This window comes from Numenius arquata, chromosome 4 (assembly GCF_964106895.1).
Source record: "Numenius arquata chromosome 4, bNumArq3.hap1.1, whole genome shotgun sequence".
Taxonomy (NCBI): domain Eukaryota; kingdom Metazoa; phylum Chordata; class Aves; order Charadriiformes; family Scolopacidae; genus Numenius; species Numenius arquata.
The window spans coordinates 11,045,829-11,063,813 of NC_133579.1; the positions used below are offsets into that span (position 1 = coordinate 11,045,829).

At 38.1% G+C, this 17,985-nt stretch overlaps 1 protein-coding gene across 1 annotated transcript in view; it reads right to left on the bottom strand.

The window, feature by feature from the left end:
• Nucleotides 1–2,893, bottom strand: part of RP1 (RP1 axonemal microtubule associated) — a 173,898-nt gene extending 171,005 nt beyond the window's left edge. Inside the window, exons 1-2 of the mRNA XM_074146784.1 lie at nt 2,255–2,893; nt 706–877 (exon numbers count right to left, since the gene is read on the bottom strand). Coding sequence (XP_074002885.1) covers nt 706–877; nt 2,255–2,893 — 811 coding nt within the window. The remainder of the gene's footprint in view (nt 1–705; nt 878–2,254) is intronic.
• Nucleotides 2,894–17,985: the final 15,092 nt, after the last annotated feature.

Consider the following 17,985-nt stretch of genomic DNA (forward strand, 5'->3'; position numbering starts at 1 on the left):
CTCATGTTCTTGACCATACACTGGCCACCTCACACTCTCACTGACCTTGTCAGTGGCACAGTTCCACTAGTCAAAGGAAAAGTACATATTTGTGCATCTTTTCCCAAACATAGCCAAAAAACATAAATCACAGCCATGAGGATATAGGAAAGGATGACACTTTTTAGGCAAAAGCAGCTTCAAAAAATGTGATGAGTTTGTGAGTTGATGGGTCCTGTTTATGTGGAGCATGGGATGTGGGAAAAAGTTAAATGGACAATGACAAGTCAAACCTCCTCTCGCTAAGGGAAGTTCTGAAACCTGCGCAAAAGTTTTGCTCAAGAAATTCAGTGAGTTAAGAGCCTGAATTAACCTGTGAGGTTTGGTTTACCACTGCTATTATTAACTGTGACTCACAAAAAATAATAACAATGACAATCAAGTGCATTAAAATAAAATATACTTATAGATTGGCGTCCATGTTCTAAATTAGTCCATTTGAAAGAAAACATGCATACCAGCTAAGTATTTAGCAGAAAGTTATATTTTTAAAAAAACTTGAACACTTCGATCTTTCTTATACCTGTAGAGGAGTCAGAGCGGATATAAACAGTTTGAACTGGCCATTTTGAATATCCTTGATCTTAGTAAGTTTGTCAGGGTTTATGTCTTATATTAAGAGAGATAAACCAATTAATAAAATACAAATTAATTCAAAGAACTTACTATTTTCACTTTCTGACTTGGCATTTGATTTTGGGTACACACGATTTGCAATTCCAAGCAATTTAGCAGGCTGTGAATACCCAAGAGAATCATAATTGCTTGGTTTAAAAGGCTCTCTCCCTGCTGCGACTATAGCTCCAGAGCACAATATCAGGGCCTGAAGATTAGCAACCTGGGAAAAAAAAAAAAAAAGTAACATTAAATTCTCTGCCTTAGTAACCACAAAAAATAATGTAAGAGATTTATCCCTTCCATGCTTTAATATCTTCACTTCTTAGTCTCTACATTAGTTTGCTGCAGGCTATTAAATATGTATCACAGCACAGAATTAATTTTTCAATTCCTATAAGGCAATTCCTATATCTGTGAGGGTATGTCTTGTTATATAAATATATTAGAAAAAGACTTCAAGAAGCAACACTTGGATCCAGATCAAAATTCTCTTATAATTTAAGTGTTTGCATATGTAATTTTGTCTCATCATTGCACAGTGACTATTCATAGGCATGAACTAAGAATGTGCATTAGGAGGTAAGTATACATACAAACCCGTGTTTGGAAGAAGAAAGGGGAAATTCAGAATAAACCACAAGTTCTTGACCTATACTGCCTCAGAGGAATAGGACAGAATCACAGAACAATATATGTTGGAAAATACCTTTGGAGGTCGTGTAGTCTAACTCTCTGATCAAAGCAAGTCTGACTGGATCAAGGTGTTCAGAGCCTTGTCTGACAGTTTTCAATTTATGCTCCAAAATATATTTCAAGATAAGGCTTACAAACTGCACTTCACAGACTTATAGGTTATATGGATACTTTCCCAACCAAATACAGAATTTCATTAAATGGAGGATAAACACAAGGTTTCCCTTCAACTCTTGGAGCTCTGCATGGAATTCTCTTCCTAGATACCTTTTAAATATAGTCACAAGTGCTTTTCTGTGGTTAAACAACACAGATAAAACACTAAGTGAAACAAAATTATATAAAACAGCATATGAGATGAAAATCAGGATTTTTAGTGCTGCATCAAATGGATTTAGAGGTACAGAACCTGGTCAATGGTTTGAAAACTATAATAGACAGTCAGGTGTCATAGTTTCAAGACATTAATGGCATAACACTCCGTGTAATGATAAAGTATGTCTGGCTATTAGGTGCTACTTATCATATTTTTAAAACATTAAAAGTCACCGATAAATGGTATTAAGACTACAGGAAGCTTCTGTGTAAATGGGTAAAAGTAAAAAATTGAGAGCATGCCTGAAAGAGACCTGAGTAAGAAAAAGAAAAGTGATTTTTTCATGATGACTTAAAATAAAATGTCCTCACTTGCTTCTCTCTGATTGCAAGATTCCAGTCTATCTCCCCCAAGCCAGTAGCCTTTCTGAAGGTGAAACGGCATAGAAAGGTAACAGCTGAAATTCAGCACATCAGATCTTACACCAGGCCAGTGTCTCAAGCTTCTAATTGATAAAATCACTTTTTTATTTAAAAATAATCTAGAAGCAATCATAGAAATATTAGCATTACTCATCTCTATTCTCACCTTTCTGCCATCAGTGGTATATAGTTTTGCGACTGGATATTGCATTAACTCACTCATATAATCCAGAAAGGCCTCAAAGGTTTGTGTGTTTTTCTTTCCCAGAACTATGGTGCGCCTGAGTCTTACATCCCCGTTTTTGTAAACAAGCATCTTTTTGGGAGTTGTTATTTTGCTTTCTCGATGGCCAAATCCATCTTCATTCTCCCTTGCTAATTGCACAGCTCGACGGCGAGCGCTGACAGGCCTACTGATCTGCCAGGGCAGCGGCTTTCTGCTAGCCCGTTCTAGGTTGATGGGCTTCATTTTCCTCTGATGGGAGCAAATATAAGATTTTCCATCTTCAAGATCCTCCAAATTGGTGATGCTGTGTCTCCCTTTCGGTGTACTAATATTCCTTACTCCAAAAGGTAATGGGACCCGTTTGGATAAGCTATCCAGCAAGGCATCAAATGTTTTATAAGACCGGTTATTAATGACCATTTTGATCCCATTGAACTGAGGATCTCCACTTTTATAGAAACAGATCCGTTTTGCCACAACAGGTTCAGTGACATTGAAGTGGCGCGTGGATAAACTCTGTTCGCTCTCGGAGGAGTTTGGCTGATTCACTGAGTAACTAGTTGAAGGCGTTTCACTCATTTTGACAGCAATCTGGAAGAAAGAGGAGATGGATGTAAAACCTTGCTTATGACTAGTAATAATACAGTCTTTATTTTGAAAGATGCAGAAAGAGAATTTATAAGAAACCAACTGCAGCAAGTTGTGCCAAAACCCACTGGGTTTAAATGGATCCAAGCTGTTATCTCTAAATTCCACAAAGACTCCAGTACTGTCGGATTAAGTTAGCGTGGCTCTACTTGAAAATATTCCCCAAACTCTCCAATGTAATTTCAAATCTCTTATCATTTTGGTACAAGAGACCTTTCCTTAGAAGGAGGTATTTCATCAGTCCATAATTAGATGTTTTCTTTCTTGAGGATGAAGCTAACGACAACAATTCATGTTTAATATAGGAGCAAAATCTTTATGAGGAGGGGGCAATTTGGGCCAAAATAACAAAACTGAAAGGCAATACAATTCATTCTGATCCCACATACTAGTTAGTTTTATACCAGGGCAAATCCACTGGAGTCAGAGAAAAGGCTCCTGATTTACTACACTGTAAACTATACCAGAGTAAGGACCGAAACATGTTTTAGAGTTAAGTTGCATCATAAATTGACAGATCGTTTGCTTTTCTATTCTAAGTTTTATATTTCATGATACATAAACCACTACAATATTTGCATTTATACTGAGGGGAAAAGTACTGATCAAATAAGACTTTTTTTTAGTAAGAGAAAAGTCTTTAAATCGTTTAGAAAGACACACAAATTTCAGGTATTCTTCAGAAGAAGCAGCCTTTAAATTGAAACATTTAAATACTGGTCTTTTAAACAACAGATTATTTCTGACAACTGTATCGATAGTCTTCATGGTTGAAAATAGAGCACTCTCACTACAGTCTTTCCATTTGAATCCAATCTACATGCAGCTACTGTAATGACAAGCCTTTAAATGAATAAAATAACTTTATCTTAATGATTGGCTTGCTTTGACTGGAACACAGGGTAGAAACGGTGAGTCAACTCATCAGCTCCAGGGAAGCAGTTTTAGTAAAGTTTTACTGAAAAGCTATGCCTCAGTCTCAGGGAATATGTTTGTCATAAAATAATATAAATTAAATTCTTGGGCAATGTCACCTTGATGTAGCTGCCATAATGACTAATGGAACAATCTTTTCTGGCTACTACATATTTTTCTTAATGAAGCTACGGAAAACAATATTTTGACATATTTCACTACTACATACAACAGTTCTGAAACTGATAAGAAAATGTTGCTATTTTTCAACACAGTCAAGGTTCAAATAAAGTCAGATTTGACAAGATTTTATCTTACTGTGTTCTTACAGCTTTTAAAAAAATGCACTGGTTTCAGTTTGGGTGTTCTGCCTTCACTGAGAGTTAATAACTTTTTTAAACTTTGTTATTTTGAACAATGATCAGAACACAGGAAGAAATGTCTCCTTTTAGTACATGATTTATGCCGTAAATTGTACTCAGTCTAAGTGCTAAAACTGAAAAATAACCAAACAGGTCTGCACTACAATCAGGTACACAAAGATTGATTTAGGTCATCACAATTCCATTTAAAATTTAAAACAAACAAACAAACAAAAAAACAACAACAAAAAACCCACCCTGTAAGTATTTAATTAAGGAATGTGCAGGAAGAAATTTTCAAGCTTGGCTGCAGCAACTTATACAATGCAGCCCCTGATGGCCGGTGAAATGGCTTATGAAAGGGAGGAGCTCCACTTCTACTGAAGTCACTGAGACCTACAGTTGCTCATCTTTTTTGACACATCTATTCATTAGCTGCCTAATTTTCATTATACTTCTAAACTGAGGGGTTGACAGGTGAGTTAAGACTAGGGACACAACTTGAAACAGCTATTTTATGCCTCATGCGTCATTCTGTTTATATTGGTACTCCTAGAGGAAGCCCATAAGGGGATTTTTATTGCTGGCTGGAACACAAACTTTCCTACTCCCTTTGCAGAGCAATTGTTGTACCGCAATGAAAGCAGCAATGACAGTAGTAAAGCTCTTGAGTGAGCTGAATGTCATGTTACCCCATTTAACTGGCCAAGAAGACTTGAACTCGTTAAGAGAGTCCAGCCCAGGACCTCTGGGGAAAGGGAGAAAACAGTCATCATCGATAACAGCCAGAGACACAACCGAACAGACAGACACAGCTACTCTGTACTAGGACTTCTCACCCTTTATGAAAACGGAGTGGAATTTCACCTGACTGTATGATTACTCATTCTTACAACAGATAAAATAGGTGGGTTTTCTCATGAGACTACCAATAATAATTGCTTTCGAATTAGCCTCTCAGAAGTTGTTCTGGAAATTTGTACTTGAGTAAAACATTCAGTTACGTAAGAATCAACATTTGGAAGAGAAATACAATGGAATTTACATAAAGATAATAATTAGACTGAGTCTTACCACTATGGAAGTAACAAAATCCAAAACAAAGAGAATATACATATAAAGAAAAAAGACAGTTTTCATTATAAACATGAAATAATTTGAATTCACAAAAGTGACTACAAAAAAGAAGTTTTCCTTAGCAAAACATAAAATGAATGATAAAACAAACAATTTTGGCAGAGAATTGATGGCTGCATAGCACACCATGTATGCATACTTTCTAGTATTAATTTTAATAGTGGAAATTGCTTATGCATCTTTCAGATAACTTACAATTGCACCTTACAAATAGCAAGCATTTCAACAAATGAATAATCAACATATCGTAGAAGTTTCTATTTTCTACTATAGGTGATCACACTGTAATAGCTTAATTTAATCTTAAACATAGTATTGATTTCCATACCTAAAAGCTTTTGTTCTAAAATTAAGAAATAGCTGATATTACATGACACAGAATGTATATTAAGATATTTTGTCAATTACAAATGTTAAGAATTTTATTCTGCAAGAAAATCAAATGGAATTCAGAATTTAATCCCGTTGCCTGCATTCTCGTAAACAAAACCACCCATTCAAAATTTGTGGACAAAATTGCTAAATTTTATATAGACACTAAGTGGAACACTTTGTTCTAAATACATAAGAATATGTCTAATGCCATGTAGCTGCTAAGTATTGCATATAATTTCATCATACTCACCCACAGTCACATCCTATGTAAATAAAAGAGTAGTTAGCTTGTTTTCAGAGATTTATAAATTGTACATGTGATTGTCTTTGCCATATGAAATGAACATCCTTAGTCTTATTCAGAGTGCACTCAGCTAGAAAAAACATCATAATCCATTTCCTTAATCTCAGCTAATGTTAATCACCAGACCAGGTTCACCTGAGGTAGCTGTTGTTCAGAGCGGAGTGTCTAGCACCTCATTCGGCAAGTCTTCTTATATTATTTTTAAACTCTATGTACCTTTTAAATATTTCATGAATATAATTTTCTGTTTACTTAGATTGCTCAAGAGACTCACAGAAGCACACAAAATAAAAATGTGGGTGGGGAACGTAGGTCATCTAATCTATTTTTTACCAGTGTAGGGCTATGCTCCAAACTAAATTCTTTAGTGATATAAATAATGTCTACAGTGATAAAATAATATTTTTAAAAATATTTCGTGATATTAATATGTTAAAATGGATCTTCTGTCACCCACCTTCTGAGACTATTTCTTACCTGTCTTGTGGCATTAATTCTTGCTTTTGTTCAATCATTTGGTCAAGATGATCCTCTTTGTGCCAAAGATTCTCCCACGTTTTCTCTATTCCGATATCACAGTGAAAGTAGTTCCACAGTTTCTTTCACAACACTCAATAAAACATGACACTCTGAAGGGTTTTGTCATATATGAGGCATTCTTCATTTCAACACATTGGAAAAAGGGCAATGCAATGTTTATAAATGTGTGTGAATATAGTTTATGAAGAGAAAGGAGGATTATGTCTTACTGTAGCTTAATTATACCACAGAATGTGGGGGTTTGGGTTTTTTTTTCAGTGGAAATACTGTATCTCCGGATGGTAACTGTTTCGTCTAATTGCTACCAGATGTATAATCCTATTTGGAGCTTCTTTGCTTAATCAGGATTACAGCAAGCTCTCAAAACTAGCTGTGTAGAACAGTAAAACCTCTGCTCAGTAGACACTACCACTGCATACCATAATAACTATTTTCCTTAGTAGCGAATTCAACATTTACAGAAGTTTTAAAATCCTGATTCAGTTCCACTTTCATAAGGTGCGTGGGCACAAACATCAAATGATAAACTTGCACAGATATTTTGCTATATTCATTGTTTTCTTAAATATTATATTAATATAATTATTTAGGTCCTTATTCTGTTTTAGCTAATGTACTGATTTTATTCCAGTCAGTATTCTGTTGGTTACACTTGTTCAGAAGATGAACAAGTGTGAATTCTATGTGTTATTCTGATGTCTTATAACTTAAACACTTATACAGCAATTTCTGTAGAGCTGGTGTAGGATTTAAAATATCATTGCTACCCTCATTAGCTTTCCAGTGCGTGCAAAGCCACTTTCAATAGGCAGCTAATCCATCAGTAGCTTCTGTGTACCACTAGAATTTGGGACCCAAGAGATAATACTTCTGGGACCTGGTGAAGATGATAAACAAGTGTCACCATTTGATGGTGTGAATGCCCCTTAAATCTCTAAGACTACAAAAGGCTTCTGTCTGGACATACGTAACTTAAAAGCTGCACTAGAAGCACTACAACACTCTTCTTGCACTACAAACACTCCATATATTCTGAAAAGACAGAAGAAATCATCAACTTTATAGTAAAAACAGCATCAATAAGAATTATGTTTAATTCAGACTTAAAGCTAACAAGCCACAAAAAATTATCACAATCCTATAGCAATCGATATCAACACAAAAACACTCTTCTTCCATTCATGTGGGCAGCATGACTGACATCCATGGAACTAGTAAAATGATGTGATAGGAATTTAACCTTAATATTTGGAGAACAGTTGTTCTTGTTATATAAACCATTTGCAAAGAAAAATTGGGGAATACAAAATCAGTCCAGAAAATTTAAGAAGACAAAATCAGGCTACAGGAGGAAAAATATCAGTGATTAAAACTGTAATTGCAAGCGGGATTACAATTTTCTGGGTTGCTGTAACTCTTGCTTTTAAACTGCATGCTTGCTCATCTCCAGAACATCTTTAGTTCTCAGTTCTGATACTAAACTTTACATTTAACCTGTACTCTATATCCTGCTTGGTCTTACTTTTTTTGGTAGGGATATTGACTGGTCAGTAACTGAGGCAGTCACCAACCTCAGTTAGTGTCTCTCACAGAAAAGAAAAGAGAAAAGCTCACATTTGGCTCTTTTGGCTCTTGGTCAATGCAGTGACAAATAAGTACAAAGGATCTACTCTGATGACCACAGGCATCAGTGGCAGTTTTCTTCTCGATTCCAAAGGGTGTCCTCTGGGAAGACAGCCAGTTGCAGGTCCGGTGGCTGCAGTCAGCCTGCAGTGCCATTCTATACAGCAGAAGGTCTAGGTGAAGCACCCTAAGCAAATACTTGGCCTGCAGTCCCTGGGCTGAACCAAAGCTCAAGTGGAAATTTTCAAAGTCAAGAGAAAATTTTTAACTGACATCAAAATTCCTCGTATCAGCCCAGAAAAGTACAGCATCAAAATAATAGTAAAAAATATTTTTATCATTACTTTTTCTGATTTTGATTTATTAGTCCTCCTTTTCCAAGGACTTCATTTTAGTCACTGAACTGATTAAATGCTACAGGTACCTAAATATAACTCAACATTTTCCACCTCATTCTATGAGTCTTCAACGTTTCTCAAGATCAGCATCATATCCAGGAAACTGACAGCCAAGACCAAAAAAAATATGTTAGCGATTATGTTATCATGTTTGCTGATATATTCTTTTTTCCTCAGCAGATAACCAGTATCCCAGGTTGAGAAACAGAAGCAGCCTTTTCTGCAGCATTATCCTGAGTCAGAGCAGGGTCAGAACCGCGTGCGATGTGGCCCTGCTGGCCTGGCAATCCTACGGCCCTTGAATAACACCCTTTGTTTAAGTCGGAGCCATATGGAACAGCAGTTAACACTTGAGTATTTTTATCATTCAAGTGTGAGTCACTTCTTTAAAATGGGCAGTTGCCACACCAGTTAAACTATTACTCTTGACCTCGTGCCCCAAGAAAATGCTGATAATGTGCCTTTCCGAGTCCCTTCAACCTCTTATACCTCTGCTTTTTTTTTTTTAATTGGACTGCTCAGTAAGGTATGGAACTAGGAAACTGTTATCAAGCTAAAAAGGAAATTATCACATTAGAAGCAGGAGCCTGGGTCAAGTTCCCTTCAGTGTGCCCAGCCTGTTTACATCCTTTCCAGTAAAGCCTTCCAAAAAATGTGCCACTATTAATATGTTACTACTGATAAGATTTTGCACCACTGCATTGCAACAGCATTTTGGTGTTTGATATACACGAACTTCTTATCAAGTTAATCCCCACAGACTTTTATTCATTAAATTCTCCAACATAGACTTGATAACCAAGAGCTGGGGATGCAAAATGAGAAAAAAAGGAAAAGTATGCCTCTGGGGAGGAAAATAAAAGAAACCAAAACCAGAGCCCTGTTTTTAAGAGAGCTCTGCCTGGATGGTAAGATGGACTGCCATTTGTGGTCTGAAAACTCCTGCTTGAGCGGGTTTGGGTTTTGACCACCACTAAATTTAACTCAAATCTGAATGCCTGTTTCTGTTCAGAAGATGGCTTCCGATGGGAAATTTCTGGCCTGGCAGAAGAACAGATTACCCCATCATCTTCAAGTGGGTTAGAAATTCATTCAGGAGCGTACAGCTTGTCTCGGAGTTAAATGCATAATGATTCTCAGCTTAGTTTTCCTTATTTTCCTGCCTCAGGTGTATTTAACCACCTACATCTATCCTCTGTTCTGTAAGATATACTAGCTGAAGGGGAAGGCTCAGCCATATTTTCGTTTTTTTCTGAGTATGGGCATCTGAGAAAAGAGCCATCCTAGAATATATTTTTCTTTGTATTACATCTACAGATTCACTGCAGTGACGTGAACGCTCCCAGAGCGCCTCAAATTCTTTAAACTGGAAAAAGTGTGACTAGAAATTTTTCCCCTATCCCTAGTTTCCTTCTCCTACAGCATTTCAAAAACTTCTTTTCTCCCTTGAATGTTTGCCTTCATGACTTTCCCAGCCCTTTCACTAAATTAATAATGCAGCCACCTGCGCTGACCTTAACACACAATGATTTACAAAAAGCAGTTATGTTACAACTAACTGGAGGTCTAATTGGTGCTGTCAGCTTATTAAAGATTGACTTCTTCCTGTACAGGTTAGAAAACTCCTACATGGACCTTAATGTTTTACTTAAAATTTCACTCATTAAGACAGCTAGGGTTTTCACACATTCTTTTTTTATACTCATTTAATTTCCTTGTATTTCTTACCAATCTGTTAATTTATAACCATAATTCTTTGCATCTCCCAAAGAGTATGGTCAGAGAAAAGGATTGGCAGCACGTGAGTTCCCTGGCCAAGCTGTTATCAGCTTACCTTGAATTTTAATCCCATGTGCCTCAGTTTGTCCAGCTGAAATTCTGTGCAATGACCTTGCCAAATTTTCTATTTCTTAAAGACATTGTGAAGCATAAGCCAAAGAAACGTCATGAAGCTCCAGCAGCATTAGTGACTATAAGGGACAGATATTTTGGTTCTTTCTGAAGGACATAATAAAATCCTTTGCTGGGGTCTGATATTATTTCCTTGATGGAGTTCAGAGGCTGTTTTTAGAGACAATGAGTTCATAAACTGAGGAAAAGAAGGGAAAAAGACAAGGCTTAGACAACTTATACGGCTTTGCCTCCTATAAACACTTTAAAGTCTTTGATCAAAATGTACATCTCCGTTCACTTGCTCTGATCTGCTGCCTTCTCCTGTAGGTGCCCAGGCTCCCAGGGCTCCTAAATTGCGAACAGTACAGCTTTGGTGCTGGGCACGTGTACAACCAGCCCAGCTCTGACAACACTAAGCCGCTTAATGTCTTAGCTTCATTGCAACGCACAGCTCGACACTGCTTTGCCCATCTTGAAACCTGACTGTCCTTTTCACAGCCCAGGCAGCAAGCTGTTGCTGTCCTCCATTCCTCTGGCTAGTAGTCAAAGAGCTATCTCACAGCTCTGGAAGTCCAGCCCACTGCCTGCTCAGTGCTCCACCTCCTGCCTAGGTTTGGTGTAAGAAAAGACTGATCTGTGCACAGCATCTAATTCCACAACAGACTTCACAGCTACAAATGCCCAGTGGCAAGACACACCTAACTTTAAAGCCTGGGTTTTACAGACATGGAAATAGTATCAAACACAGACCCTGATCTAACGGCCCTGCATCTGCCCAGGATTGAGAAGCTCAACATGAGCTGGCAATGAGCACTGGCAGCCCAGAAAGCCAACCGCATCCTGGGCTGCATCAAGAGAAGCGTGACCAGCAGGTCATGGGAGGTGATTCTACCCCTCTACTCTGCTCTGGTGAGACCCCACCTGGAATACTGTGTCCAGCTTTGGAGTCCTCAACACAGGAAGGACATGGACCTGTTGGAACGGGTCCAGCGGAGGGCCACGAAGATGATCAGAGGGATGGAGCACCTCCCCTATGAAGACAGGCTGAGAGAGCTGGGGTTGTTCAGCCTGGAGAAGAGGAGGCTCAGGGGAGACCTCATAGCAGCCTTCCAATATCTGAAGGGAGCCTACAGGAGAGCCGGAGAGGGACTCTTTGTCAGGCAGTGTAGTGACAGGACAAGGGGTAATGGTTTTAAATTGGAAAAGGGGAGATTTAGGTTAGATATTAGGAAGAAATTCTTTACTGTGAGGGTGGTGAAGCACTGGAACAGGTTGCCCAGGGAAGCTGTGGCTGCCCCATCCCTGGAAGTGTTTAAGGCCAGGCTGGATGGGGCTTTGAGCAACCTGCTCTAGTGGAGGTGTCCCTGCCCATGGCAGGGGGGTTGGAACTCGATGATCTTTAAGGTCCCTTCCAACTCTAACCATTCTATGATTCTATGATTTAGGAGCCAAGACATCTAACTCAAAGCTGAGGATGCCCAGAGGAAACAAGCCGACCACCTCCAGTGCTGTGTCACTGTGCCTGAATCCCCAGTACCAGCCCAGCTTACCCCGTTGTGTTAACTGTAGGTGTAAGCAGGAAGCTCTAAGAAAATGCAGATACTAATGAATTATATTTGACTGTTGTATTTGCAATACTATATGTAAAAAAATTTGAGCTGAATGCGTGTTCCTAAAATCCACCCAGGATTCCCATAGTGAGTTTTAAACCTGAAGACAGTCACCGCTTCTATTACTGTGGCCCTCAAGGGTACTTGGTTTTCCCCCTTCTGCATTTATTCTCCCTTATACTTATATACAAGTTCTAAGTAGATATTTCTGTATATGCACGTTTATATCTACCTAAGTATATAAAGATACACATACACACATATGCAACACATAAACTCTACTCAGATACCTTACTTTTGTATCCTTTGGATTAAATTGTGATTTCTGGTGTCTTGATTGTATATTCCTAGGCATGTTGTTTCCCTTTCATTTTATTTTTATTTGGAAGTATATTCTTCCAAACTTCCCCACATGCAGGGCCAGTATTTTACCAAAGGACTGGCTTTATGCATCATTGTGGTTTCAGCTGGGATAGAGTTAACTTTTTTTTACCAGCAGCTGGTATACTGCTGTGTTTTGGATTTGGGTTGAGAAATACTTTTGGTAGCGCACTGGTGTTTTTAGTTGCTGCTGAGCCTTTTCTGCTCTTCACTCTGCCCCACCAGCGAGTAGATTGGGAGGTCACAAGAAGCTGGGAGGGGACACAGCCGGGAGAGCTGGCCCCAACTGACCATGGTATGGTATTCCATACCATCTGACACCATGCTCAGTATATAAAGCTGGGTGAAGAAGAAGGAACGGGGGGATGTTCGGAGTTATGGCGTTTGTCTTCCCAAGTCACCGTTGCACATAATGGAGCCCTGCTTTCCTGGGGATGGCTGAACACCTGCCTGCCCATGGGAAGCAGTGAATGAATTCCTTGCTTTATTTTGCTTGTGTGCGCAGCTTTTGCTTTACCTATTAAACTGTCTTTATCTCAACCAACAAGTTTTTTCTCACTTTTACTCTTCCGATTCTCTCCCCCATCACAACCGGGCAAGGTGAGTGAGCAACTGCTTAGGGCTTGGTTGCTGGCTGGGGTTAAACCATGACACATATATATTGAATTTTGAGCCAACTGGATACATTAATTTATTAATTTTTTTCTATGAAGTCATATAGCCTTCTAGAATTTCTGCATTGTATTTTTGACATAGGGCCAGTTTCTGATCTCAAATAGTACTAAAACGTAACATTAGATGGATAAAGATTTTGGAAATATGCTCAATAAAAAATAGAAAGGCAATGTTTACCTCTTTCAAAAGCAATCAAATCATACTAGGTATTATCACCACCAAGTTTCCATCTATCAGTCTTTTCCTCTATCTAAATGAAGCCTCAGGTGGTGTCAACATAAATTTTTCAACACACTAATATTGATTAAAATTACACATAATCAAAATGGTGCTGCTTCATATAAATTAAAATTTTGATGGTAAGATGATGTATTTATTTTTTATTTAATAAAAATAATTTTTATTGATCCTATTAATTTTTAATCAAGTTATAATTAAATTACCAAAAGCAATAAAAATATTTGTAAGTAGGAGGCCCATGAGGTAAATACATGACCACAGACAGAATGGTGAAAATTATCACTGCTGTCTTCAAGCAGCTCTATCAGCAAAATATAAGAAGAGTACTTTAAAGTTTGATGATGTGAGGAAATTAAATTAAACTAGATAAAGCATTAAAATTTAAAATTTTTTTAAAAAGGAAAGCATAAGCTGGCAAAGCGATAGAATAAGTGACCCAGTAATATTTTTTTCTCTCTCTTAAGTTCCGTTAGTCAAATTCTTTACTTTGTGCTTGACACAGGTACAATCCAGTACAGATCATTTGTAATGGAAAGGATCTGTTCCTTTCCGCACTTGATCATACTGATCCCCAGAGTGATCCTTGTGGTCATTCTCCGGTGAAACAACATCACAAAGCCAAGAAAGAGCGGATGAGTTAACTTGGAAGACAACGTTATTGCCTATCGTTAAAAACTAAGGAGAGATCAGTGATGGAAAGGCCTGGCTGTCGATACAGTTTTATAATGTTTCTGCTTCTGCTGCTGCACTACAGCAGAAAGCTGATGCATGTTCTAGCTTCCTCCCCTCCTCCTACTATTATTCACGTAAAACAATCAAAAAGCTCCTTTTCTGTCCTATCAACTGCTAGTTTTTAACATTTTCCCTTTACAAATATTGTCAGGCAGCAAAAATCTCGGAAAATTCATGCACTGAAAACAAATTAACTCCTCCCCTACAACTTATTTTGAACCAACTGAAAAGTTGCTGTTTTCCATAATATTGAAGCATTTAATTTTGTACTTTTTCTTTTACTTTTTAGATTTTGAAAATAAATACTCTCTTTCTGCTTTTGCACGTTTTACGCACCTCACTTCAGCTCTGCAGGCAACCACCCCTGCTCCTCTTTCATCTTGTTAAATACAGCATGAGTAGACCCGGGAATTCCACCCAAATGTATTTCCACTCTTTCTGCTTTACTTGCCAGATAAGGAGGGTTGCGGCGCCGCATCAGCAGTGCCCGCCCCAAGCGTCCACCTCATTCTTGCTGTGAAGTGCCTGGGGAATGTGATTGCATCTGGAAAGGAGGTACCCCCAGATGCTCCGCTCCCCGCCAGGATCCACCTGCATGATATTGTGCTATTCTGTGAAATGCATTCATGCTCTGATCTCCTCTACGCTGAATATTGAGCAGTATCTATTTTCAACTGATTTTCTAATAAAAAAGTGACAATTTTTGTGAGGTTTTTTTTGACGTTATTATCCCTTAACTCCTTCCTGACAACTTCAAACACCAATTAAGAGAAAATGCTCAGATTTTTCAGACCGTAATGAAGGAAAGCAGTGTTCTTATATAGATCTAATATTTTCTGAAGGGATGCTAAATTGCAGAAATATATTCAGATGAACGCCTTGGAACCCTGTGACAACGATGACATACAGGTTTGTATTATACTGCCAAAGAAGGTACGCTTTATAGTCATTATTGGCCATGCTTCCATAAGGCTCTAAAGACACATTTATGTAGTTACACTTTTCTTCTGAAGAGCAGCAGTCGACTCCCTCTTTTTGCAGGCAAATCCATCTCTGTCTTCAGAGACTCAGAAGACAGCACAAGGCCTTAGAGAATGAAAAAGTTACGCAGAAATACAAAACCCTCCCCGGAGCAACCTCTACTTGGAATCATAATCCTGGTGGCTTTCACTTTGAATGTGACAAGAAAAAAAAAAAAAAAAGTCAGCTTGCAAAAAATTGTTTGAATGCAACTGGAATAAACCAGTATCTGCAAAATCACCTCCGATAAGGTCAGCAGCCAAGGTCAATCCACGGCAATCTCTCAGGAGCCGTGACAGAACAATAGACCCACCGCACGGAGCAAGCGGGCAGGCGTGGGCTCTGCCGCTCTATCTCGGCAGATAAGCAATCCTCGGGACTTCAAATAAATCACGGGGAACAGCTAGTGGGAAGAGTGATGTCGGATAGATCTCCTCTTGTGTTTTCCTTAGCAGAGCGCCACAGGGAAATACTCGGATGCTGAAGGACGACTGTTTACTTAGAAGAGACTGATCTAAAAAGAAGTGACATACTTTAATCTGGTCACGCAAACTGTCTCTAAGCAATTAGACTGTCTTATTGGTTTAATGCTATTTTAGGTTTATTTTTGCTTTTGGGAATTAGACTTGCTCCCTGAAAAACACAGTATGTGTTATGCCACATCGTACATCCCCTTATGATGATATCAGAGATATTGTAGTCATGGCATAGCTTTTGTAAGATATACAACCTCAAACTGAACTGAGTTACTCTTTTGCTTTTTTGAACTACAGAGAAAAAGAAAATGTAATAGGCTTCGTTCAGAATGTTTTCTGGACCCTAATCCTGAGAGTTTATCTCCCTTCAGAAACACTACAGGGGATGGGGTGAAAGGTAGTAACTATAGGGATGGAGGTGAAAAGTAATTTTTGTGTGGCCCCATTTCAGGGCTAAAAAGCAAATTTACATGTGGATATTTCTTTCTTTGTTATTACCATTGATATTCCTTAAATTAACAAGTATTCATAGACATTTCTCAAACTAAAAATTTAAATCGGGAGATAATTTCTAGCATACCTGGATTTGTTTTTACAGCAATTGCAACTGAGAAAAAAGCTCATTATCAAGATGTAACTTAAAATAGCTGCAGAGGCATGAAAATAAGACACGGGAGTACTAATTAATAGCAACATGTTTGTACTCTAAAAATGGACCTGAATCAAAATAGGTTGGTTTTATTTGTAAGAACCATTTCTACCAGCTTGGCAAACTAATGTGCTAAACAACAACGGTACCCAAGCCCCTTCCACACACCTGCACACACACATCCTGGCATAAAAAGGTACAGTGGGAAGTTATTCCTGAGACTGAGGCACCTTTTAGTCACATCACCATTGTTCCTTACAGCAGAATCCAGATAATTTTGTTCAGACTGTTTTCACGATGGACTCCTCGCGCTCTGGGAGACCAAGCTGCTGTGAGTGCAGCTCAGCTGCAAAGTCCTTCCAATAATCACTGGACGTTTCTCTTTGTTGCCTTTCCAAACATTACCTGTATTCAGGTTTTAAAAGAATTCACAGACGTTCTCCCGCATTCTCACAATCTGCTATATCGTGAACCATTTGAGTTTATTTTACTTTATATATTTGAATTCTTTTTTATCAATATATACACATATATATTGAGAGAGAGGAGTAGTATATCCATTGAAAGAGGGAAGTATATTCGTTTTTATGAAAAATCCTAGCAATAACTTAATTTAGATCATATTGTAACACTGTGAAACTTACATTAAGGAAATTAAGATGGCATTAAGTATACTATCAGTTCAGCAAATTCATTAAATACATGCATAAGTCCTTCCTTGTTCAGAAGAACAATTACACATAGGTTTAGCATAAATGTCTGCACAAATTCAGATCTGCATGCTACATGCAGTAGTCAGAAATGCTTCCAGCAATGGTATACTTGCACGCTAGCCAGATTGCAGGGTTTATTCCTCTCACTTAGCATATGCTTTCTAAAAATTGAGGTCTGCAAGGTCAGCCTTTTTTTGGATCAATATTTATAAACTTTGAAGATCAAATGAGAAATTTTGGATACCTCTTTGGAAGAAAAAAAGGGAGATATTTTTCCCCCATTTTTCACACAGAGTCATGGTTTAATTTATAATTTTTCTAGTCTTCTTTTTTATCATTGCCCCCGGCCCTTAATTCCTATCACTCTGCTTGAAATTTTACCACTATTATTTACCCTTCCCCAGTGAAGTTGTGCATTTTCTTAATTTTAAATATGTAAGAGCTTTGTTGAAATTGTTCATTTTGATTTATCTTTTATCTATCCTCAATAATTCAGTATTGCATGTGTTCCCAGTCACACTACATCCACTGCGCAAATATGTAAGGCATGTCATGGTATAAATAATTTAGTGATCACTTTAAGTGAGAACAAAAGTGTAAGTCTCACAGTTGGAGAATGGGATCATGGAAGGGATAATGATGACTCATAGTTGATCTTCAGCTCTCAAAAAGAATAATAATTAATTAATTAATTAAATGCTATTAGATAATGGAAGGGCTTTTATACGCTGTCAAGTCCAAAGATTTGTCACTTCCACAACAGTCTTAGACTACATTATCTTACAACAAAGGTATATTCCCGGATTTATTTTTAAAAGTTCTATTGTCAGGGTTGCAGACACACAAGCTCATGCGTTGGGTGTCTGTCAAGGAGGAGGCTGAGGCTGCCCAGTGCAGGAGACAGCTGATTCCAGCCAGCTCCAACAGACCCACCACAGGACAGAGCTGAGCCCATCAGCCACATGTGGCACACCTGTGAT